Consider the following 27,478-nt stretch of genomic DNA (forward strand, 5'->3'; position numbering starts at 1 on the left):
AATTAAAAAGAATGCAGGAGAAAATAAAATCTACAGTCTTTTCTAAAGAGAATTAAAAACATTTGGTGTAAGATCATGCCTCCAACTACCTGGTTGTCAGTTGCAATTGTCGAGTAGCCGTTGCGAGGTTGGAGGATGCACAGAAGATGGAGAAGTCTTCCATACATACAGAACACAGTGCAGAATGTTGCACTGTGGACGTAATACTGTTGCCAGCAATAGCGAATGCTGTGACACTTTGAACACTCTTGAGGGACACCATTCTCCTTGTTAAAACATTCAGACAGGGTATTCCCAAGCTTGTACTTAAAATATCTGACCAAGGGAAAGGACCGTACCACCATTGAGGGCTGTGACAAAATATTGTGCCTCCATGTAGTATCACATACCTTTACCAAATCATAGAAAACAACGATAAGGTGTTGCTTTCGTAGGAAAGCTTGTCAGATTGCTGCTTTGAGCACAGCCAGGTTATCAAGTGTGGAGCGATACCTGCAGAACACACGCTGGGAACGACAGTAGGGACCTGGTTTTGAGAACTCAAACTAGGGGCTGACTGACCATACGCTCCGGTGTCTTTCCTACACAGCTTGTCGGCTAATGCTACGATAACTACAGGGATCTGCCCGATCCTTCACTGGTTTTAAAATTGATATTAACATAAATTCTTTCCACGAGTTGGGGAAAGTCTCCCATCATCCAAATTTCATCGACGAACCGGAGGAGGGGGACCTTAACCGTGGATTGAATTTTTTCAATGTGTTGTACGTTATCAGGTTGTTTCCTGGCATCACATCACAAGCTACTGACAATGCAGAATCCAGTTCCCCAGAGAGAGAAAGTCTGCTCGTATTCCTAGATGTTGGTGGACTGGAAATCAAATCATCTTTATCTTGTGTCTCCCAATAGCAACTGAAAGTAGGAACAGGCTAGGATCCGCCATAAGGGACCTACCAGAGTCAGCTATTGTCCGAGTTACGTCTCTCGGCACTGTTAGGAGAGATGATGGAGTCTTCTTACTCTCCCAAATTATTCTCCTCACCTCTGCATGTGCCATTCAAAAGGCTGTGAGATTCTCATCGGTAGCGCATTGATGAAATTTGCTCATAGCCACATTCCTGTCCTCAATTGCAGAACGACACTCATTTCACCGACGGACAGGTCACCTCCTAGGTGTTCCCGTTAACTTTGGGATGGATGCAACAGCAGCATGGGGGATCATGGCTGCAGTGTGATCTATCCAGCCCCGGACACCGGAAACAGGTAACTGCCTGTAAGGTAGCCAGTTAGCCTTTTTGAACAACCATCTCTGAGGTTCCTTTCAGGATCTGCTCTATCACAATAGGGTAGTGGTCACTATCGTGAAAGTCATCGTACAATCCCCATTGAGGGGTGTCTACAAGGGCAGGTGAGCAGAAAGAGATGTCTATGGCTGTATACGAACCTGTATCAGTGATAAAATGTGTAGCTTGACCAATTTTCATCAGTATGACATCTGTAGTGTAGATTGGATACTCAAGTATCTGACCTCTGGGGCAAGTGGTACTAGAGCCCCATAGCACACTGTGTGTGCTAAAGTCCCCAAAAAGGAGAAAAGAATGGAGTTCAATGAGATGAGTGGGGACACCCACTGCCAAGACATTTATGGGGCAGTAGGTGTGCAGAGCACACTGTGACAGCAACATGGGCCACTACCGAACAACAATCTCTTTCAGTGTTGAGGTTAAAGGCACAGGTGACGAATGAGAAGTGCCCTTGACAAACACAGCTACCACACCTTTTGTCCTGTCACTAGTAAGGTAGTCTTTTCTATAGAGGTGATATTCAGGTACAGGTGCGTCGCTCTATTTAAAATGAGTATATTGAAGATAAGGAGAAAAGGATCTGTCCTGTACAAGGAGTCTCAATTCCTCCACACGAGTCCTGTGTTCATTCATATTCCACTTATGAAAGCCACTTCATCAGTGTGGTCTTTATTTACCCCTGTCCTTGCACTCGGATGGTGGGCCACTTGTAGAACAATGTAGGGTGGAGAGCTGCCTGGGTCCGGTGATGTGACATCAAAATCCATGTCGTCATCAGTCAGACGTGCCAGAATGATATCCGATGGCCCACGGAACAGTTTTCAACACAATTGCTGAGACCCTTTCCCTGGTCCTTTTCCCAGCAAGGATGAGGTGGTAAAAGGGGGCAGGGAGAGGCATTTTTCTTCGAAGAAAGTGGGCACTGACAGGCACTCTGCTTTTGGGATGCCTTCATGATGCTCACTGCAAAAGCATTGCTGGTCTCTTAAGTCATAGATGCCCGAATTGCTATATCTTTATTAACTTTTCTTCGGCACATACTCATTCAAGTACAGGTGCTGACAGTGGACAGTGGTACACTAGATGTCGACTGCATCAAAGTGTAAACTTTAGGAACAGGTTTCTGCAGCACAGAAGTGTAAGGGGTTTAGTCATCTTATATTCCTTTTTTGCTTCTGTATAGGGGATCCGCCTGGTCACTTATTTCCTGAATTCTGCATTCCTCTGCAAAAATAGAGTTATCTCAGCTCCATACTGTGTGGCTCCCAGAACAGTCTACAATAGACTGCTGGAGATGTAGAGTCAGTCCCAGCTTCATGGACTGGCTTTCCACACTTCCCAATGGTCACTTCACCTCCTCAACTCAACATTGTATGGCCAAAAAGCTGGCATCTGAAACATCACATAGGCTTTGGTACACAGGTACACACTTGGCAGGTAGTGTCAGAGAATTGAAGGTCACAATGAAAGCAGCAGTCTCCTCAATTTCTCCATCATTCCTTGGTGTCCTTGGCTCCACATCCACCATCCCCTGTGACGCCCATCCTTGTTTGAGTTAGGCAATGTTGATGTCCATAATGTCACGACAGGTGACCACACTCTCACTGGAGTTAAAGGAGTTATGCAACACAACAACGTAATAACCACAATTTTTGTGAACTCCTAAATAGTTCCACTGCTTTGTCCAGTTTAACAGCAAGGAACCATTTCACAACTGCTTGCTAGATCTGAGGGAACCAGCAAGCCCTTCAAAACTTTTATTGATATAGAAGGGGACACTTTTCCAAATATCACCTCCTACCAGAGGTTTTTACCATCCCCACCATCTAGGGGGGTGGGGGGTCAAGGTGAAATCCTCATACCCTGTGACACAAATGTTCCACCACCACACTACATCTCACAGTGGTCACTGAAGCATGCCCACAGCTTACTGTGACAGAGGACCGACGCCACTTGCCAGTCCCCACATCAGGAATCCTAGGGTTGCCAAGCCCACACCCAACAAACAAATGCAGAGCCCCTGAGGCCCAAGAAAACAAAAAGACAAAATAATTTATTAGACACCCTGGCCGATTGAAACTGTGCTGGACTGTGACTTGAAACCAGAACCTTTGCTTTTTAAGGGCAAGTGCTCTACCAATTAAGCTAAGCAAGTTTCATATCAGTACACACTCAACTGCAGAGCGAAAACTTCATTCCATGGTCTATTTACACACCGACTGTGCAAAGGTGTCAATGTAATTTTTTGTTAGAAGAGGTACATCTTTTAAATGGCACTCTTCATACAAACATATAAAATATAAACCCTCATTGCACTACAGTAAAAGTAATGTGGATGATCGTTTAAACTAAACCAGGGATTATAAGTAAGAAAAAGTTCGAGCAAAATGAGAGAATGAATGCAATCACATGGGCGAAAATGTAAGATGATAAAATGGAAGAAATTATGTCAAAATTAATATATAACAATAGCCAAAAATCACATGAACGAGGATTCCAAGTGGAAAAAGACTGATAGGAAGAGAAATGGGAGCAAATGATGTATTCCATATAATGACTAGTACAATGTAACAAAGGACTAGAAAAGAATTACATTTAAACCAACGAATTGAATAAAAATAATGATCAAAAGTCATGTTGATAAAGATTTTAAAATAAATTTCAGAGCACCTTACAAAATTCAAACCTACAACTTTCTGCACCGGGTCAGTACCTTAACCATTGCACTATGCAACCAGTCTGCAAAGTGTTACCATTTTTAAAGCTATAGAGCACCAAGTGAAATTTCGACATTTTTGCAGTTACTCGCAAACGAGCACCTACTGGGGTGAATGGCTGTGGGGTGCGACTCCTTAGACCTTAACCTACAACACCATACAGTGAGGTAACACATCAGTATAGTGTAAGATGCCCCAGGTCCTTGAAATCCACTGGCCAACGGAACATGTTCATGTGTTAAGGTAGGTAGTAAGTAGGGAAGCACCCACTTTAGGGATGTTTTCTGATGGTTTGTGCAGATCAGAATTGTACCAATCCTGTGCTATCAGCAATGCAGGCCACAGACTGGCACTTCTGCCAGGTGGAGTCGTTTGCTCTGTGAGATCGCGAAGGAAAAGCATGGAGCAATGTTACCTCTGACAGCAAAGAAATCATCACTGCACTTGGGTTCAGATTCTGATGTACTATTGTTTTACATTATACAAAACATATCGAGATCAATTTCTCTGAGCGTGTTATTCTACTGGAACAAAAAAGTCTCTTTCAGCATCTTCGACACAATAGATCGAAGTTCACAGGGGAGATGCTGTGTCACAGTTCAAGGGTACTGAATAGCAGGACCCTTTCAGCACTGGTATTGCACAGCAACAATGAGGAAAACACTAAGAGACACACAAAACCTAGCAAGATACGGAAGTTACAAATTGACTAATTGATTGTTTCAACAGCCTATTCCTTACAACCCATTGGGGAAATAAAGACCAAGGAAACATTCCAACAGATTGAAACTTTCTGGCAGATTAAAACTATGTGCCGGACCAAGACTCGAACTCGCAACCTCTGCCTTTCGCGGGAAAGTGCTCTACCAGTTGAGTTACCCAAGCACGACTCACGCCCCGTCCTCACAGCTTTACTTCTGCCAGTACCCCGTCTCCTACCTTCCAAACTTTACAGAAGCACTCCTGAGAACATTGCAGGACTAGGGACAGGAAGTTTGACACCAGCGCACACTGCGCTGCAGAGTGAAAATCTCATTCCGATTCCAACAGATTGTTTCAAAGAGTCAATACCAACACTGGGGCCTCTCTTTGTCAGTGAAGGATATTACGTCTCCATAGAGGAGCACTCACCCAAAGGTGGAGGAGAACCTCTTGAGTTGCAGCACGAGCAGCCGGGGCAGCCGCTCGTAGCGCACCTGCCGTCTCGCCTCGTTGTAGCGCAAGCACTGCTCGCACCAGTACTTGTTCAAGTCGCGCAGATGCTCGCTCGTGACCACCGCCGACTGGTACACGCCTGCCGTTCCGGGACAGCTCTCTGGAAATGACAGCCGGGTAAATCAAAGTACACACCTCGCAATTTCTTATCAGATCACATGAAGTTAACTACATGTGGAGAGGTGGAAAGTTCTGAGAGTGGCAGTGACTTACACTGAGGTGAAAAAAGTCATAAGGTATCTCCTGATATCGTTTCAGACCTCCTTTTGCCTGATGTTGCACAGACTCAAGTCGTCGGAAGTCCCCTACACACACTGTCTCTACGGCCGTCCGTAACTGAGAAAATGTTGCCGGTGCAGGATTTTTGTACACAAACTGACCCCTCGATTATGTGCCACAAACGTTTTACAGGATTCATGTTCGGCAATCTGGGTGGCCAAATAATTCACTCCTCAGACCAATCACAAACAACTTGATGCACTGTCATACATAAAATTCTATTGTCATTTGGGAACATGAAGTCTATGATGGCTGCAAATGGTCTCCAAGAAGCCGAACATAATCATTTCTTCTTTATATATCCATATTTAAATTGGATGAAGGTGGCAAACAGCTGGTATAATTTTTATTAAAATGACAACTCCTCCAGCTGTACTTAAGATAAATATAAAATCTTAAGTACAGCTGGAGGAGTTGTCATTTTAATAAAAATAATGTTTTCTAGTCGATGATTGGTTCAGTTGGACCAGAGGGAGGACCTACTCAATTCCATATGAACACAGCCAACCACATAATGGAACACCACCAGCTTGCACAGTGCCTCGTTGACAACTTGGGTCCATTGCTTTGTGAGATCTGTGCCACATTCGAACCCTATCTTCAGCTCTTATCAACTGAAATCTAGACTCGTCTGGCCGGGCCACTGTTTTCCAGTCATCTACGGTTCAATCAGCTTGGTCATGAGCCCAGGAGATGCACTGTAGACACTGTTGTGTTGTTACCAAAGGCACTCATCAGCCCTGTGCTGCCATAGCCCAGAAAAGCTAAATTTCACTGCACAGTCTTAACGGGTCGTGTGACCCAAATTGATTTCTGCAGTTATTTCATGTAGTGTTGCTTGTCTGTTATGACAGAAACTCTACATAACCTTCTCTCAGTTGTTAAGTGGAAGCCACTGTGTTAGTCCATGGTGAGAGAGAATGCCTGAAATCTGGTATTCTTGGTGCACACTTGACACTGTGGATTTCTGTATACTGAATTCCCTAACCATTTCCAAAATGGAACGTCCGATTCGTACGGTTTCAACTACCATTCCATGTTCAGAATCTTAATTCCCATTGTGCAACCACAATCTTGTCTGAAACTTTTTCTCACGACTCACCTGAGTACAAATGACAGCTCCAGCAATGCACTGCCCTTTTATACCTTGTGTATGTGATTTGACAGCCCTGTGTAGATGGGCATATTGGCATCCCATGACAATCACCTCACTGCATGTACGCTGGAAATTTGTTTGCGAGTCAGTCCAAGTAAGATAGCTTCGAGGCTGTGTCTTATGTCAAAAAGACGAACACAGATCACACCGCCACACCATAATTACACTTCACCACTAAAGACTGCCTGCTTGCGGTTGTACAACAGAATTGAACAATAAGCAGGTTCAAATGGATGTATGCTGCAGTAGTTTCGCAGAGATGAAGATTGCGCACTCATTGTAATCCAACAAAATGGTAAGAGGAACCTTCACACATGATCAAACATGTGTAATCTTTTTCAGTCTTGGCTCTTCAAACCTTTGTTTCTAAGTCGTATCTGTCTACCCATGTTTATTCATTTGTTACAACCGTCTTTAGAAGTTCTGGATAACTGTAGACTTCATTCAGCAATTCCCAAATGTTGTCGTTTGTGGTCTAAATTCAACAATAAATGAACAAACTTTGTTGCTAAATGTTTCATGCCCAAAAGGTCTGAAAAATTGCTTGGCATGAGAAAAAGAATATGCAGACATCAACAGCAACCTATCTGATGGTGATTCACCAATTTTCCAGAACTATTTTCTTCAGTTCTCCTAAACTAACATCAGTAATTTATGTGCTATCGTGTCCAGGGTGGCCACTACCTTCAACATCTTGAATCCTCTTTGAAATATTTATAGCACTCGTAAACTCTTGTCCTGCTCCTATATATTTGCCAAAAGCCACTTTCAACATTTGGGAGCAACCAGTGCTGCACTTCATTCCATTTTCCAAGCTAAATTTAATGCAGATTCTTTGATCCATTTCTCTCAAAAGCAAAAATTCACTGAGCACTCTAAAACATGAATAACCTTCTGACTGTCAACAATGAATTAAATATTCAAAACAGCTGAAAATGCAACGTCAAGAATGTGTTTATCAACAAAATAAAAAATCTTGAAAATCTGATGTATAAACCCTGCGAAATTAAAAAATCCTTTTACTTTTTGATCACACCTCATAGTCTCTTTTGAAGGATACACACTTTGGCAGAACTTGATGAAATACCTGGAAAATTACTGGACAAACACTGCAAAATACTCGTTGGCTGCAACTACCACTTCCTCATTTGGTGAAAATTTCTTCCTAGTGAGTCAAAGTCAGGAAGGTGTCACTTGCGGTTAAGAATGGTCAGTAGGACGCATGAGGAACCAATTCATGAACTTTCATCACTGTAATCACTGATGTGTGGGGTGGTACTTTAGCCTCACAAAAGAGCACTTTTTTCTTGCTATCTTCGGTTTTCTTTCGGTCAATGCAACTTTCAAGCGATCCAACATTGAAGTATAATTGAGTCCCAGTACGGATCTCCCTTTTTCCAAAAAGTCTACAATAATTATTTGTTGGGAATCCCAAAACAGTGGCCATCACCTTGGCTGACAAAATGGTCTTTGGCTTCTTTGGTTCACTTTCGCCAGCCTTTCTCCATTGTTTTAACTATCGTTGTGACGATGGTGTGTACAATGGATCCAAGTTTCATCAGCAGTTAAAAATCAAAAAGCCTTGCAGACTATGACTAAATATCACCAGACATTGTGTTGGAATGTGCCAGATGTGCTTTTGGTCAACTGTCAGTAAGCATGGTACACACCTTGCACACAGCTGCTTCATAGCCAATTCTCCATACGTAACATTATGCACTTACTCTTTTCAGAAGTCAACAGTCTCTCAATAAACACACAGATCTTTATTCAGCACTCTTGCATTACAATGTCATGAATTTTGTCAATTGTTTCTTTTGTGGTGACTCAACTGGATGGATGGAGTGCACCTTGTCTTCAGTGACTGTCCAACCACATTTAAATTAATCCCAAAGTAAATTGTCTTTTACTGTGGTGCAGAATCCATGTGAACATCCAATTCTGTTTTGGTTTGTGTGGCAGTCCAACTGTTCAAATTAAAATGTTTAATACCAGCACAAAACTGTTGTCTCCATTTTCAATTGCAGTTGACAAAGTGACCAATTCAGATGGCTGTCAACAATTAACTGTATGCAGCACATTGTCTAAATTCTTTATGTGATCCTTCAAATAATGAAGCATGCCAACCATGAAGGCACAATAAGAATGTTCTGTACTTTCATGGCATGTTGGATTAGCATGCAGCAGGTTGAGGGTTTGCTCCTGGGTTGAGGTATATGTTTTTTATTAGGTAAATTTAGTCCAGGTAGTACGGCATCTGGCATCTTAATCGTTAACAGCGATTGGAGCAGGTCCTCTGGAAAATATTTGCACTTACACACTACAATCGTAGAAATGGAAGGAAGATTGGTCAGCTTTGAAAGAAGCTCTTTTCCCATCATGTGCGTGAATTTATTCGCACCACTTCATCTAGCAGATGTGAAGACCTGCTTTCATTGTACCCTCCCCCAATGGTACCATAGATTAGTACCAACTACTATTCTTGCCTTGTTCAGGCCCATTGCATTTCGTTAGTGCCTTATGTTACCAGTAGGACTGGGAACATGCTTTATGAATCATGTCCAAACTCTATTACTATTTGTATGTGTTATCACTATGGCCACACTAATTATGCCTTTCAACGCCGAGTCTGGTAACCGCATGCTGTTTAGTACGTATCTCAATTTATTATTATTATTATTATTATTATTATTATTATTATTATTATTATTATTATTATTTCTTTCCTTTCTCAGACATTATTATTCTATCAATGGGATTGTGGAAACATCACGTCTGTTACCATTAGGGAAAGAGTATAATTCTAAACCCAACATTCCACAATTAGCGGTGTCGGGATGAATCATGCAGAGCAATATTTGTCAAAGGTGTAATGCGTGTTAGGTGGAACAGCGTGCAGGACTGACGGTGTGTTTATACTATATGCGCTGTCCACCAGACAGGAACTAGTTGCGAGTAGAGTAACAAGCCCGTGACAGACTCCAATGTACATGTATAGACTTATAGAATTTTCTCATTGTAAACTTCTAAACCAGTGTGGCAGATGTATGGCATACACAAACAATGAATATGTGGATATGCTTCTGGTCCTTGGAGCAGCTGATAACTGAGCTAGTGTTGCTGCTCGTGAATATACTCTTAGATATCCTCAGCAATGCTAACCAGATAAAAATGTGTTTCATCAGCTGCAGCTGCCCCTTTGGGAGTCAGGTTCTCTCCTTTCACCATCGCATGAAAGAGGTCATCCACAGACTCGCCGTACTCCAGCTACTGAGGAAGCTATTCTGGAGGTCATACACCAAGAACCTCAGCGAAGTACATGTAGCATAGTAAGGCAGCAGCGAAGTACATGTAGCATAGTAAGGCAGCTGCGTGTCTCAACACACACGGTTGTTAACGTGGTGCATGTGCTTGGGCTTCACCCCTATCATTATGCTTTCACATAACACCTGCATCCTGCAGATGGCCATCAGCAGATAGAATTCTGTGAATGGTTCCAACAACAACAGGAAGCCAACGATGACTTTGTGAACACCATAATATGGTTGGATGAAGCAGCATTCACTCGTGAGGGTGTCGTCAATCTGAACAATGCCCACCATTGGTGTGAGGTTAACCCACAAGTCACCTGCGATCCTGGATATCAAGTTCGCTTTGGTATCAACGTCTGGGCCAGAATATTGGGCGACACGTGTTTGAGCCTTTACATGTTGCCTGACTGGTTGCCTGCACGAAGGTATCATGCATTCCTATCAAACTATTTGCCTAATGTGCTGGAAGATGTTCCACTACATGTTCGGCAGAGAATATGGTTCCAACATGATGGTGCACCTCCACACTCTGGAATTTGCGACAGTATTTGGACAGAACATTTCCAGGAAAATGGTTCGGACATGGAGGTCCAGTTGTATAGCCACCGCGTTCACCTGGCCTAATTCCCCTGGATTTCTTCCTCTGGGGACACCTACAGGAGCACATGCACTCTACTCAGCCAACGAATGTGGCAGAATTGGTGGCGCATGTTCATGCTGCTCTAGTTACTGAGCACACAGCTTTGCTGCGAAGGGCCCAGAGCTCTAAGATCCGGTGGGTTGCGCAATGTTTGGATGTGCAGGGAGGTCGCATTGAGCATCTGTTGTTCTGAGGACAATGTATTCTGTTGTGAAGGTCAAACGATCATTAATATGGACATTATTGTCACTGGCTGCTTATGTCTGACATCTGAGTGCTCAAATTACATGTAGTATAAATGACAAGAAGATGTTGTGTTATTGTACTGTGCTATCATCTTTAGCATCTTGAAACAGCTATTGTTTTTACAGTTATTCTGTCCTTCGACAGGTCATTTGTTTCAACTGTCTATTTATTATTTGTCTAATCACATATTAGTTATGTTAAGCATTGCAAAATGTTGTAAAATTAGGATACAGAATGAAATTAGCAAATAAAAAAATGCACTCCAACCAAGGATCGAACCCTCGATCTCCTGCATGCTAACCCAAAACTTTATCCACTGCACCAACTGTACAGCACAACTGACAACTCCTGACAAAGATACTTACTGCACATTTGGTTACAGCGTTGCCAGATTGCCACTCTTTAACGTCCTTTTCTGCAGATGTACTCATTGGACGAAATTTTGTCAGAGACATTTTTTCATCGTTGGCACGTAAGGAGTCATGCTGCGATGCTCTAGTGTGCCAATTTCGCTTCACCCTTTATAATTTTCTTCGGAAAATTGCAAATTTTATGAGATAAAAATCTGAAAATGTGAGAAAAAAAAACTTTTCCATTCTAATTCCCCTTAAAGGCACTGTTGATCAACATCAACTCGCCATGTCCAATCTCGAAGGCACTAAGCTCGCAACTGTTATGGCGCATACTTAAAACAAAGCTGCACTACTTGCACCACTCTTATGCGACTAGCTCAAAATCTGAATGGACGTCATCTTTCAGATGGAGAAAGATTTCTACCAACTTCCGTTTATTTCACACAACTCCCAGTGCTGCCATTTTTTCCATCTATGTGTAAGTACCTTCATACTATCCATTACCATTTTTAACTTCTCTAACTGATCTACTTAATTAAGGGATCTAACATTCCAGACTCCAGCCCCTAGTATGCCAGTTTTGTTTTCCCTGATGACATCTTCCTGAGTAGTCCTCACCTGCAGACCCGAAGGGGAACATGCTTACCCAGGAGGTTACCTTCATCATTAATTCATACAGATGAGCTGCATGCCACCAGGAAAATGGTGGCTGTAGTCTCCCCTTGCTTTCAGCCATTCACAGTTACCAGCACAACACGGCCACGTTAGCTAACTTTACAAGGCCGAATCAGTCAGATGTCCAAACTGTTGCTCCAGCAGCTACTGGAGAGGCTGCTGCTCCTCTCCAGCAACCATGCATTAATCTGCTCACTCCACATATGCCCCCCCTGTTGGAGATGGACCTACAGTACAGCTTAGCCAATCAACCTAACCAACCAACCTACCTACCTAAATAAGCAGCCAACCAACCTATGTACTAACCTAACGAGATCCACGACAAGACACTGAAGACCAAGCAATGCCGACTAGCTGGCACACAAAAAGTATTTTCTGTGGAATGCTTGTATGCTTTGTCCCTAAGTGTTACCAGATTAACCCTCGAGCAGGGACACAATTTTCGTAGAACGAGCGGACAAGCAGCGTACTTCATACACATATAAAGGATAGCTGTCTTTATGTTACCAAGGTAAATGTTTACGAGCAAAATCACAGTTTATTTTATCATTGTTTAATTGAAATAAGATTAGACATAATATACTGAGTTAAACCACTGTTTAATTGCACAATAATACAAAACTTTCATTGCATCACTGTTGCCACATAAAAGATTTACCCACAATTCTGACCCACTCATAGCATTAAACAGTGCAGATGCATCAGGTCCCCTCTAAACGTGCATCAACTGCCTCATTGTGGGATTCTGCTGCTAGCTCAGAATCTGAGGCATTTTCTTGCAGAGAGCAAATTTTTTCTCACCTGCTCACTGGGATGTATGACAAAAAATTTATCATTGTGTTAGCTGAAGCAATACTGGAGGAATGGGTACAGGCTCATAACTGAAAAATAATGGAGCGGTGCAAGCCAATGTTACTTGTGTTTTGCGCACTTCATGCATAGGTGCGCCCATTCTAGTGTTACGGTGGCGGAATGACTTCCAATAATTAAGTCTTTCAGCATTCAAGTCCATGTACAGCTTATTTTTATTGCCTTCGTGTGAGGACTCAAGGTTTTTTGGGAGGTCGCCCTCCGTTATCACACAAATGCTAGAACTGCATGGCCCCATCCCAAACCTGCTATATCACAATTCCCTCTGCCCCCACTCACACACTACTGGGAGATTTAGCTGGAAAGTATTGCAATCCAGTAAAGGGCCCGATCTCCAATAGGACCTTAAAGTAGACAATGAAAAGTACAAAAGTTCAGAACGCGGCACACACAGCTACTGCTTCGGCCAGTACTGTCAGGTACCCACCATCGTCCGAGTCTTGGTCCGTGGCTATGGGCACGCAGATATCGCAGAACGTCTCCTTGCGTTCAGTGACTGTCTCACATTCTAGGCACGTCGTCCTCAGCACGGTGATCCCCTCGAAGTCGTCTGCGACAAAGTTGTACCCCGGCGTAGACCTCTGGTGCTGTTGCTGCTGCTTCAGGTCCGAACACTGTGAACTGGCTGCCGTCGATGCTTCGTCACCAGACGCGTCACGTTGCGAGGCAGTGCTCGACGACTCGCAGCCTTCGCCATCTACGCACTCGCTGATGCCTGAAGACACGGGAACATAGTCGCATTAACAACAGGAAGTGACACTCACCGAGTAACTCATAGGTGTTAGTACAGGCCACCATTCTCAATTTTATTTCTCAAGTTACAAGTTACTAACCTATTTACAAAATTACTTCTCAGTCCCTGACATTAACTTGTTTCAGAAAGACACCCTCCCTCAGACTGCCAAACCATTAAGTCATTTGTACAGAATATTACTCACTGGCTCCAGAAGTATGAATGACGCCAATATACATACTCTCACTTACAGATAGAGCTATACATGTTGAAATTGAATTCTCCACCATGTTCTTCTATCTGTATATGAACACTAATCTCAGAAACCACCCTAGGGATTTTGATACAGTCTCCACTAACTGTCAGCGATTCGCAAGGAAAGTTTGTGTGTATGTAATTTATTATCATTTTGCCAGACAGTTTTCAAACTACAGAACAGGGCCATAAAAAAAATAGCACACTATCAATACCTGCACAAAATAATGAGAAGCTTTAAGTAAACCTTGCCAGTTTTACCAATCAGTAGGGGCCTGAAAAAATTGTACTCGAGACATTCAAATTCTATCTCAAAATGAGAAAATATATATAGTAATAAGCAGTCTGTAAAACTGTTGTATCTGTCTGTGGCTTTGAACACACTAATCTCCAAAACTACTGGATCGATTCCTATCAAACTTTGTATACATATCACTCGCTGTGTAGGAAGAACTGCTGTGGGGGTAAGAACCACCTACCCATCAAAAAAATGTAGGTGGGGTTGGAAAATATGTGTAGGCCTTGATGCACAAATATTCAGATTTTGTTCCTCCAGTACTTGAGAAAGAGCACTCAACAACTTCCAGCACTCTTTACACATAATTTCAAGCCTCCACCAAAATGTTTCTTGCTGACAACTCACACAAAATGGTAAAAGGAAAAGTTTATCGCTTACTACATTTTCACTACTCATGCAGTAAAACTGTTGCATCACTCACGAAATTTTTATTTATTACTTCTTTACTATTAACTACATAACTTTTATCATTGTGCAACACAGAGAGAGGGGAACAAGAGATGAACGGAGGGAGGGGGATGGACCAACAGAACTGAGATAAATATATAGCAGGGCAATGGAGGGTACTCAGCTAGCACCTAACAAATGCTATTTTGCTATTTCACAGTGAACAGTATTGGGATGAACTATCATATTGGATACTGTTTGAAATAACTATTTTCTGCACATAAGTATCAATAAAATAACGAGTTTTCAGTTACTAGTACTGTGCATCTAGTGAATTCAAGTTTAGAAACAATGGGCATAGATGTATATCTGGGGGGGGGAAAAAAAAAAAAAAAAAAAGAGACCACATCTATGGACGAACAACGATATATTAGTGCTCTCATAAATTATCCACTGGTGCCATACCTAGTATGGTCAGCAAATTAATCCCTCCAATACATACGCCACATATGGCAACATAGGAGTCAGCTGCAAGACCTTGCATATTAGAACAAAGAAATACATACGGTTGTCTCATAGCTGAAGTTTGTACTATTCAGACAAATGGTTCAAATGGCTCTGAGCACTATGGGACTTAGCATACGAGGTCATCAGTCCCCTAGACTTAGTACAACTTAAACCTAACTAACCTAAAGACATCACACACATCCATGCCCGAGGCAGGATTTGAACCTGCGACCATAGCAGCAGTGCGCTTCCAGACTGAAGCGCCTAGGACCACTCTGCCACAGTGGCCGGCTACTATTCAGACACTTCGATGTCACAGATTCGGGTGGGGGGAGAAAGGAGAGGGTTGTACTGGACTATTATTTCATAGGTAACAGCAGAGGTCAGACCATAACTACCGTATTTACTCGAATCTAAGCCGCACTCGAATCCAAGCCGCACGTGAAAAATGAGACTTGAAATCAAGGAAAAAAATTTTTCACGAATCTAAGCCGCTCCTGAAATTTGGGACTCGAAATTCAAGGTAAGAGAAAAGTTTTAGACCACCCCTCCAAATCAAAACAAAGTTGGTCCATTGTAACGTGAAACACAATTGAGGTCGAATGGATGAAGATACAGCTACAGTAGTTTGGTTCGAGTCGTAAGCTTGATAGTTAAGCTTTACCAAGTAGCCAATGCTATGTGTCAGGCGCTCCGTCCGTATTTATACGGGTACCCTTCCTTTTTCACGTGCTTCATGTGGTTTGAATCAATTGCTTATTTTGCTTTGATCTGATAAGTGCCGTTCTTTTTGTTACAGGTGTTTATGTCACTCTAAGCTGAAAATGCATTATTGTACTGTATCATGCATTGATTGTCGCATTCTGATAATGAGTGTTCACGACCTGTTGCCACTCGCGGCATGGGGCATGGCTTGCTTTTGTGCGCGCACGTGGCTTACAATAAAAAAAAGAGAGGAATTGTCTCATAAGCGAAACAAGTTTGAAAATCTTTGCAGACACCTCTTTAGTACATTACATTCTGCACAGAAATTAGAGTCATCTTTTATTTAAAAATCTAGTCAGTTGTCGTGCTTCATTTCTGACTGTATCACTATTCAGCATAAGAATAATACGAATATAAACATGACACGATATGTATATTCTTCCGCATTTGCTGTTGTCTCACTCCAGTTTCGTAGTTTATTAGACAGACAGGATTTAAATGAGATAGCAGCAAACACGAAAGAATACATGGCATAATGTTTACATTCTTCTACCTTTTCTTTTAATTTATTTACTGACGCAGAGGTTTTGGCGCCAGTATTTATCTTTGTGCCTGCAAAGCATACCTGTGTTGCGCTACATGTATTTGACGGCAGAAGTTAGTTGTGGCGACACCTACCAACACTTTTCAGAACTTCCGCATACTTTGCACTCGATTCTAAGCCGCAGGCGGTTTTTTGGATTACAAAAACCGGAAAAAAAAGTGCGGCTTGGATTCGAGTAAATACAGTACCTCGTTTATGACACTGCCATAACCAAATGCTTTGTGTACCCCACTTTGCTTTGGTTTGTGTGTTGCTCCTTCTCTTACTTTGAAATGAAATGGGGTCTGTGTAGGGGATTGGCAATGCTTATGACCCCATGTCAGTTCTGCTTTCACAGGTTTGCATAACAAAGGTGTAAGTCATTTGCATCCCCACCCCCACCCCCTCACCCCTCCTATACCACCAGTCTTATCAGTTTTGGTGGTGGTGGTGGTGGTGGTGGTGGTGGTGGTGGTGGTGGTGGTGAGACACGCGCTGCGAGTCCAACAAAACCAGTCAACATATTTCATCCCCTCACCCACACTGAGAGTCTTCATGTAAAGCAAAGAAATTTTTCAGTTCTACAGGGGCGTGCTGGAATGTAAACGCTCGAAATTTTTAATGTGAAAACTCGAAGCTTTATATAAAACTAACATTACTAACATATTACACCTTTATGTTTGATATCCACATATTTGCAGTCCTCTGCTACCAGAGAAATCCGAAGTATAGCGTGTAACATGGCAGTACTCAACATAACTTATGTTGGTGCATGAGACACAGCATGCTGTAATCTAGTTTTGAATTTGAAGAGTTCCTCCACACACAGAGCACCCTCTCCTTCAGCAAGACAATGACAGACCACATCTGCAACAATCTGATGCCCTGCATTCACTGTCAACCAGTCCTCCTCCATAGTGTCCCAACTTGGCCCCATTCAATTTTTATTTTCATCTGTTTCCAGAACTTAAGGAACACTTTCAAGGACTTCACTATGAATGATGAAGCAGTCCAAAAAGAGGTGAGGCTGTGGTTTTTTTTAGATACTGACTGTTAATAATGTTTGTTTTATTTACGAAGTTCACATACATTTTGAAGCATTACTTTTCAGCATGACCTCTTACTTGAACTGTAAGTGCCCTGTTGGTACCATCTGTAGTATTTTCTAGTGTGGGTCACCCAGCTATGAATGCCCACAAGACAGTCTCAAGTATGCTGTAGGTTTGAAATCAATGTTCTGCAAAGTTTTTGATTACTGAATTGTACAGGGAGGAAAAAGGTTATGTCAAGAAATGTCTTAAATGAGATACGCAAGCTGTTCTTCAGAGGAAGGGGTAGATTAAAGCTAAAAGTAGAAAATAAGCAAAAACCACATCACGGGAAAAATCAAACAATGGAAAATCCAGGATGGAATGTAACAATATCATGAGAAGGAAAGTTGCTACTCACCATATAGCAAAAATGTTGAGTCACAGATAGGCACAACAAATAGATTCTCACAATTAAAGCTTTCAGCGCACGCACACACACACACACACACACACACACACACACACACACACACACACACACACACACAACTGTTGTCTCGGGCAACTGAAACCACAGTGCGAACAGCAGCGCCAGTGCATGATGGGACTGTGTGGGGGCAAGGAGGAGACTGGAGCAGGGAGGGAGAGGAATAGTACAGTGTGGGTGGCAGACAGTGAAGTACTGCAGGATAGTCGGAGGGCAGGGGAGAGGTGGGGGGGGGGGGGGGGGAAGTAGCAGAAAAGGAGAGAAATAAAAAGACTGGATGTGGTGGTGGAATGATGGCTGTGTAGTGCTGAACTGGGAACAGGGGACGGGCTGGATGGGTGAGGATAGCGACTAAGGTTGAGGCCAGGAGGGTTACGGAAATGTAGGATGTATCCCAGGGAAAAGTTCCCACCTGCACAATTCAGAAAGGCTGGTGTTGGTGGGAAGGACCCATATTGCACAGGCTGTGAAGTAGTCATTGAAATGAAGGATATCATGTTTGGCAGCGAGTTCAGCAACAGGGAGGTCCGCTCGTTTCTTGGCCGCAGTTTGTCAGTGGCCATTCATGTGGACAGACGCCTACGTAGAATGCAGCACAGTAGTTGCAGCTTATCTTGTAGACTACATGCCTGGTTTCACAGGCAGCCCTGCCTTTGATGGGATAGGTGATGTTAGTAACCAGACTGGAGTAGGTGGTGGTGGGAGGGTGTATGGGACAGGTCTTGCATCTAGGTCTATTACAGGAGTATGAGCCATGAGGTAAGGGACTGTGTTCAGGGGTTGTGTAAGGATGGATGAGTATATTGTGTAGGTTCAGTGGACAGTGGAACTACCACTGTGGGAAGGATGGGAAGGATAGTGGGCAGGACATTTCTGATTTCAGGGCACGACGAGAGGTAATCGAAACCCTGGCGGAGAAAGTAATTCAGCTGCTCCAGTCCTGGGTGGTACTGAGTAATGATGGGAACGTTCCTCTGTGGCCGGACGGTGGGACTTTTCGAGGTGGTGGAAGACTGGAAAGGTAAGTCACGGGATATCTGCTTTTGTACAAGGTTAGGAGGATAACTGCAGTCAGTGAAGGCTTCAGTGAGACCCTCAGTATATTTTGAGAGGGACTGCTCATCACTGCAGATGCAGCAACCATGAATGGCTAAGCTGTACGGAAGAAACTTCTTGGTATGGAACGGGTGGCAGCTGTCGAAGTGGACATTTGGGGGTGGTTAATATGTTTGATATGGACGGAGGTAATGGTGTAGCCATCTTTGAGGCGGGGTCAACACATTAGAAGGTGGCTTGTTGCGTTACGTACGACCAGTTGAAACAAAAGGGGGCAGAAGTAGTTGAGTTTCTGGAGGAATGTGGATAAGGTGTTCTCACCCAGATAGCAATGATGTCATCAAAGAATCTGATCCCAGTGAGGGGTTTAGGATTCTGGGTTTTTAGGAAGGATTACCCTAGATGGTCCACGAATAGGTTGGCATAGGATGGTGCCATGCGGGTGCCCGTAACCGTACCCTGGATTTGTTTTTAGGTAATGCCTTCGAAGGAGAAGTAATTGTGGGTGAGGGTATAGTTGGTCATGGCGATTAGGAAGGAGATAGTTGGTTTGGAACCTATCAGGCGTTGGGAAAGGTAGTACTCAATAGCGGTAAGGCCATGAGCATTAGGAATGTTAGTGCACAGGAAGGTGTCATCAATAGTGAAGAGCAGGGCACCGTGTGGTAAAGGGACAGGAACTGTGGAGTCTGGAGCGAATGGTTGATATCTTTTATACAGGACGGTAGGTTCCGGTTAATAGGTTGAAGATGTTTATCTACAAGAGCAGACATTCTCTCAGTGGGGGCGCGGTAACTGGCCACAACGGGGCATCCTGGGTGGTTAGGTTTACGGACTTTAGAAAGCATGTAGAAGATAGGGCTGCAAGGAGTGGTGGGGGTTAGTAGAAAGATGGACTCCAGGGAGAGGTTCTGGAGGCGGACAGCTGACAGCTGGAGGAGTCCTTCTGCCAGGTAATCCTTGTGGTTCAAAACAACAGTGGCAGAGACTTTGTCCGCACGTAGGATAATAAGGTCGGGAACAGTTTTTAGATGGTGGACAGCGGTTCTTTCTGCGGATGTAAGGTTAGTTTTCATATCAACATATAGTACGGGAAACTTTTAAAGTCATTTTGCAGGTTAGGATCAACTGGAGTGAATGAAATGAGTATACAATGAGCCCAACTTTGATGAAAGTTAGGCCAGATCTCTAACACTGAACAATGAACTTTGATCAAAGATATATTTGATCAGACCTTCCATCGTACACTGTCAAAGATTTGACAAACGACTTTAATCAAAGATCTTTGTGAAAGAAATCAGACAAAAGCAATGTTGTTATGGTGCCTAAGAGGTTTTCATTTTTCAGCCTCCGGCTTGTTTCTTTTTGAGTGATCCTAACGATCAGGAACGAGGAGGTTCCCTGTAGAATTGCTGAGGAGAGGAATTTGTAGAAAGTGTTGACAAGAAGAAGGGAAAGGATGATAGCACACATTTTTAAGACATCAAGGCGTAAACTTCATGCCAGTATAGGAGAAGAGGGGGACGCGAGGCGAATCACATCATCAGCATAGATTTATCACTGCCAATGGGCACTTAGGACACAGTTCACGCATCATCTCACCTGCCAGCGAGGCTACTCCGTTGACCGCCTCCGCAGCCGAGTTCTCCGGCACGGGACTGGGCGAGCTGCCGCGCAGTGCGGACACGGACCCCGACGTCGCCTTCCCCTGTTGCTGCTGGGGTGGCTGCGGCCTCTTCTTCTTCCAGGACTTGCGCACTCCCCAGCTGGACTTGGAGGCGGGGGCAGGCTGAGGGGACGGCGCCGCGGCCGGGGGCGGGACCGCGGGGGGTGGCGGCGGCGGAGGGGGGCGCGGCACGAGTGCGAGCAGGCGGCACGTCTCGCGCACCGTGTCCAGCAGGCACACGAGCAGCTCGTGCGCGTCGTGCTGCTGGTTGCCCTCGAAGATCGGGTTCACTTCCCTGAGGAGGAGCACACATTACAGCAAACAGTCTCCGTCACAGAATCTGGGCAAACTGGCAACAGGAATCACCGCGAGAGCGGTGAAGAGAGCACCCTGAAGTGAATGCATGGTTACAAAAGACTGGGGCTACCTCCTGTGGATCATTTATGTTTGCAAAGAAAATAACTACCAGACTCAGTCACTTCCAACATGTTTGAAATCTTTATGTAAGTACATTTGGTACAAGATGTGATTAACGCTTTGAAAAATATCCGGCCTAGGAAACTGGCCACTTATGCCAGCATTTAAAGCATTACTGGCACACATGTATTTGATGTACCTTGAAGATTAATATATATATAAAAAAAGACCAAGCTTCTAGATTTATTTTTCACGTTTATTTCAGATTACAAATTTTAAAATAATGACAAGCATATTTATCTTTCCAAGGAAAAAGTGGGAGGTGAGTTGCTGAGCAATTACTTCCTCTTGAGCTTCCAAAATATCTTGCTCTCTTAAGAAACATGACTTATCTGTAGCAGAATTACAGCAAAGTGCAAAACCTAGTGAGTAAAAGCACGAAAATGTCAAAGCGAACATACTGCCTCAGCCATTCGCAGCAGCAGCTGTTACGTACATTAATGTTTCTTTCAAACTAATTCAAGAAATTGACAATGGAAGGCACCAGCGAAGGGACAGGTAGTGCAAGGTTTGTACACTGTTTTCATACGCGAAGAGTCCATTTATCAAGTGACAGGTGGCTCTCATGTCAAGAAAATTGTGGTCTTTCTTATACTCAAGCATTGCCTTTTTATGACAACAGCTTTGGTCCATGTTATGCTCGGGCTCTGTCTACAAAGCCTTAAGAACTCTGTTCTCTACATAGATGGGGCACCACCCTACTTTATCTTACTAAGAAACCACTTGGCAGTCCAATTCTTAGAATTTTTTATATTCACAGTACGTGAAGTTCAGAACTATTATCAGTCTCACTAAATGGTGCTCCTACTGAAAAATTCAAGAAAATCTGATTTTAAGTCTTCAGAGTGTCTTCAGTACCATATAGAAAGGTCAATATGCTAATTAAAGCATATCTAATTGTTTTTATGACTGCATGTTGTCTTAATGTTAACTATACATTGCACACAAATTCCAGTTTTCACTGCAAATATAAATTCTTAATTACTGACCTTTTACAAAAGATCAGCAACGAAAAAATTGTTTAAATTTTAAAAACCATTACACATTAACTTTTTTCTTATTTACGTATCAAACTCACTGCAGAACTGATAGAATGGGCACCTTCGTTTAAAAATGTACCACAGGCAGTAACCAAACACTAGGCACCCATGTGGCAGGCTAGCAGTCTACCACCGATCCAAACAGCTTGTCGAAAAACTAACCTTACTTTACTGTATTAAAGGCTATCGGAAAATTTTCAGTGTCATTTTCTCAAGAAAATCTGAGAGTTGCATCAAACTGCTTTGTGCAATCAATATTTGAGTTCTGACTTCACGTATCACAAGCAAACTGCCGGATGAAAGTTTAGAACATCCTGTCAGAGGCTTCCAATTCACTCAAGATTTATCACTGCAAAAGTGCATAAGGAGTACATGAAATTATTATATTTACAGATCAACAGCACATGCAGTTCTGAGACATTTGGTATCGATCCAAACTGAAACACCCATTTCAGTACATGGCATAGCTTCTATGGGCAGCAATGCAGCTCCTGATTCGGGTACCCAGCAGATTGCACAGATGGCGAATACTGTCCTGGGTTGTGTTATGCCACACCTGCTCTAGCTGTTCACACAGTTCTGAACAAGTTGTCAGTTGACGAGTCACTTCTCGTCCCCCCATCATGTTACACGCAAATTTAATTGTAACAGAGTCCAGAGATCGTGCTGAGCAGGAAACTTGCTGCATCTTTTGCAGAGCACGTGGAGTTTCACAGGCAGTGAGTGGGCAAGTATTTTCCCCACTGGAACATCCTGTTGCAAGAACATCAAAAGAACGGGCCTAACAACATTCTGACACGTACCAAGCATTTGTTACTGCCGCTCCAGAGAGACCACAGGTGAACGAGAGTTTGAGCTTCTCACACCCCCGACTATAAGGCTCGAGGTGAGGCCAGTGTGTGTGACAAATGCACTCTGCCAGACAGCGCTCACCAGATCTACATTGTACACGCAAACAACCATCAGTTGCGTGCAGGCAGAATCTGCTTTCATGGCTGAAGATCACAGTGCACCAGTCCACCTTCCATGTGATCATCTGACAGTACCAGTCAAGCTGGGCACTTTGATGCTGTGGCACAAGTGGAAGATGAGCTAGAAGTGTGCATTCCTGAACACCGTCCACAATGTGCCCTCAGACTTGTTCCACTCAAAAGTAATCACCACACATATTTAGACATTTACATTACTGGAAGCGGAGATGATCAATTCCTGTTTCAGCTGCTGACTGATTCGCAACCGCAACCCCTCTTGCACTTCCTTGTCTGACAAATCGATGTCCACACATCTTTCTTTGGGTCAGCAAATGTGTGAAAAATCACACGGTGAACAATCCAGGCTGTAGACAGGATGTTTCAGAGTTTTCCATACAAATTGATGAAGCATAGTCTTCACCTGATTGCCAGTGTGGAAATGGGCATTATCGTGCAACAGGATGTGTGATGTGTGTGGGGAGGAGGGCGGGAGAGGGCGGGAATTTTTTCAGAAGCTAGCAAGTTCGATCCTTTTTTGTGTGGCTGTCAGCAACTCAATACTACTGTTCTGCGAGGGGTCCCCTTTACTCCAACTTGAACTCGACACCATCAACAGCCAGGCAGCAGTCTTCACCCAAAGGAAGCTGCTGCCTGTAAAACCCAAGGAGTCCCCATCCTAGGGGTAAAGAACACAAAGTGTCTTGCGGTGATCCTCGACCAACGGCTCACCTGTGCCAGACATATACAGGGTGTTACAAAAAGGTACGGCCAAACTTTCAGGAAACTTTACTCACACACAAATAAAGGAAAGATGTTATGTGGATATGTGTCCGGAAACGCTTAATCCATGTTAAGAGCTCATTTTAGTTTCGTCAGTATGTACTGTACTTCCTCGATTCACTGCCAGTTGGCCCAGTCGAAGGAAGGTAATGTTGACTTCGGTGCTTGTGTTGACATGTGACTCATTGCTCTACAGTACTAGCATCAAGCACATCAGTACGTAGCACCAACAGGTTAGTGTTCATCACGAACGTGGTTTTGCAGTCAGTGCAATGTTTACAATTGCGGAGTTGGCATATGCCCATTTGATGTATGGATTAGCACAGGGCAATAGCCGTGGCGCGGTACGTTTGTATTGAGACAGATTTCCAGAACGAAGGTGTCCCGACAGGAAGACGTTCAAAACAATTGATCGACGTCTTAGGGAGCACGGAACATTCCAGCCTATGACTCGCGACTGGGGAAGACCTAGAACGACGAGGACACCTGCAATGGACGAGGCAATTCTTCGTGCAGTTGATGATAACCCTAATGTCAGCGTCAGAGAAGTTGCTGCTGTACAAGGTAATGTTGACCACGTCACTGTATGGAGAGTGCTACGGGAGAACTAGTTGTTTCCGTACCATGTACAGCGTGTGCAGCCACTATCAGCAGCTGACTGTCCTCCATGGGTACACTTCTGCGAATGGTTCATCCAACAATGTGTCAGTCCTCATTTCAGTGCAAATGTTCTCTTTACGGATGAGGTTTCATTCCAACGTGATCAAATTGTAAATTTTCACAATCAACATGTGTGGGCTGACGAGAATCCGCACGCAATTGTGCAATCACGTCATCAACACAGATTTTCTGTGAACGTTTGGGCAGGCTGGTGATGTCTTGATTGGGCCCCACGTTCTTCCACCTATGCTCAATGGAGCACGTTATCATGATTTCATACGGGATACACTACCTGTGCTGCTAGAACACGTGCCTTTACAAGTACGACACAACATGTGGTTCATGCACGACGGAGCTCTTGCACATTTCAGTCCAAGTGTTTGTACGCTTCTCAACAACAGATTCGGTGACCAATGGATTGGTAGAGGCGGACCAATTCCATGGCCTTCACGCTCTCCTGACTTCAACCCTCTTGACTTTCATTTATGGGGGCATTTGAAAGCTCTTGTCTACGCAACCCCGGTACCAAATTTAGAGACTCTTCGTGCTCGTATTGTGGACGACTGTGATACAATACGCCATTCTCCAGGGCTGCATCAGCGCATCAGGGATTTCATGTGACGGAGGGTGGACGCATGTATCCTCGCTAATGAAGGACATTTTGAACATTTCCTGTAACAAAGTGTTTGAAGTCACAATGGTACGTTCTGTTGCTGTATGTTTCCATTCCATGATTAATGTGATTTGAAGAGAAGTAATAAAATGAGCTCTAACATGGAAAGTAAGCGTTTCCGGACACATGTCCACATAACATATTTTCTTTCTTTGTGTGTGAGGAATGTTTCCTGAAAGTTTGGCCGTACCGTTTTGTAACACCCTGTATATACGTGGCATCAGAAGCAGAGCAGTGGGGCATCTCCGCACCTCACAGCTTCTGCTTAATCCACAGTTGTCACTGCAGCCGTATCACAGCATTACACTACCCAACACTTGTCGACCAGCATTAAGAGTACATCGCTGTAGTGTGGGAGAAGGCCACCGATGTACATAACAGATCTGCAGAACTGCCCTCAAACTCACTCTGCACCTCCTGAGGCCGTATTCAACTCGTCTGCGGTGCAAAGATGCTAATCCCACTTCGTGCGACAGAATCCGGAAGAGCACACGTCCCTTCTACAAAAAGTTTTGTCAATCTCACAATCATCTCATTGTAGAACTGCGCCATCAGTCACACCAGGGACGACAACGTAGGCCTGACCTACTGTGAGAATAATTTTCTCTGCAGCTGCCTGAGGTAAACTAACCTCCACATCACCAGAGACCACTCCTGCTACGAGAATAATTTTCTCTGCAGCAGGGTTAGGACAAGCAGCTCCACATTACCTGAGGCCAATACAGCAAATCCAGTATATCCAGATGGATACAAAAGGAAGTCATCTCAGCATGTTGATGAGGTGCGATGGCAAATGTGCATCTCCACCAGCTGTGGAGGCTCACTTATGCTTTGGCACTGCAGCTTGGCAGAACTTTTGAAGTCACAGAGAAAAGGGTGTGGGCAAGAATGAAAATACTCGAACAAACGAAAAACATATCAGAACTGTCACACGAGTCTCTAGTGTCAAAATCAGTACAGCAGTGCATGTTATAACGTATTGTGAGCTACAATATATTAGGACTCCATATCACTCAAAGCTGTAAAAGTAATTGTACAGATAAGAGTATGCAATTACACTACAGGAGAGTTGTCACAAAATGGTTTACATCTTTCATAGCTCAAATAGATCCGAGTTCTTTTTCAGTGCACTCACTCAACTACAGAAGGGGGAATCACGTAGCATGGGCTAGTAGCACTGCACAGAAGGTCCAATCTATCAATTAAGACGAGCATTTCATAAATAATGCACACCAATTTTTTACTTACACTTTTTTTCTTTCTTCAATACCTCTTTACAGTCCTTAGATATAGTCTCCCTGCTTCTCTACGACTGAATCCCAACGTCTCAGAAGACATGTTATTCCATCCAAGACACCACGTCGTCTGCAAATGGCTCAGGTAACAGTGGCAGAAAGCTCTTCCACAGAAAGACAATGATGTCCACATGAAGGCTTTTTCAACTTCGGGAACACGCCGAAGTCTGGAGGGCCCGTGTCCACACTGTAAGGAGAATGCAGCAACACTTCCCAGTTTTTAGGTTACAACACTGCCGATATGCGGACTAGCACTGTTGTGGAGGATGAGTGGCCCAGCCTTGAGCAACTGAGGTCAGTTTTTTTGTGCATTTTTCTGTGCACGTTTTGCATGATGTTAAGATAATACACTGCTATGACACTGTTCCACATGGGACTATCTGCCACGATGATTCCTTGGTGACCATAAGGAAAAAAGTCATCATTTGATTGAGCATACGTATAATATTTTTTTTTTTTTACATGGAGAATCTAAAGTTGTCCACTCATCTGGCTGTGATTTCAACTCTGGTTCAAAGTTTCTGACCCATGTTTCATCTATAGTGTCACTTTGACACAAGAAACTGACTTTCACTATCAAGTCTCTGAGCAAAGTTGCAATGTCCAGGTGTTTCTGCTTCTCTTCAGTCACACAGAGTGGGACCCATCTTGCAGAAATTTCTCTTTTCTTCAAAGTATTTGTCAGAATACGAAATACTGACACTGGAGGAATTCCCATGGCTTCAGAGAATTCCTCAAGTTGCACTGCAATCTCCTTCAGGAGTGTCTGTGCAAGGTTCACAATTCATTCTTCTGATGAGGTTTTTGGTTTTCATCCAATTATCATCTACACTTATATGACCACCACAAATACAATTAGTCCAACATGAAACTGTGCTACAGTCCATTGTGAATTCATCACGAACTTTCCCAAGTAAAAGAGACGTCAGTGCCTCGGGAGGCCACTGAGTCTGCCTGAGTGTGGTTTCCTAGAGGATAGGAAAGTAATGTCTGTTCAGGTCGAGAGCTGAGAAATAAGACACTTCCAAGCTCCATCGCACTCCTCAATCCACGTCCAATCCCTCTGGAGCACTGTGGCTTCATTCTGCATAATGGGACAGAAATAGTG

At 43.6% G+C, this 27,478-nt stretch overlaps 1 protein-coding gene across 1 annotated transcript in view; it reads right to left on the minus strand.

The window, feature by feature from the left end:
- The window catches only part of LOC126428356 (ubiquitin carboxyl-terminal hydrolase 1), a 77,981-nt gene that overhangs the window by 25,702 nt on the left and 24,801 nt on the right, over positions 1–27,478 (minus strand). The window contains exons 4-7 of the mRNA XM_050090287.1: positions 20,667–20,769; positions 20,411–20,597; positions 13,194–13,481; positions 5,153–5,336 (exon numbers count right to left, since the gene is read on the minus strand). Of these exons, the coding sequence (XP_049946244.1) occupies positions 5,153–5,336; positions 13,194–13,481; positions 20,411–20,597; positions 20,667–20,769 (762 nt within the window). The remainder of the gene's footprint in view (positions 1–5,152; positions 5,337–13,193; positions 13,482–20,410; positions 20,598–20,666; positions 20,770–27,478) is intronic.

The sequence above is a fragment of the Schistocerca serialis genome, chromosome 12 (genome assembly GCF_023864345.2).
Source record: "Schistocerca serialis cubense isolate TAMUIC-IGC-003099 chromosome 12, iqSchSeri2.2, whole genome shotgun sequence".
Classification (NCBI taxonomy): Eukaryota; Metazoa; Arthropoda; class Insecta; order Orthoptera; family Acrididae; genus Schistocerca; species Schistocerca serialis.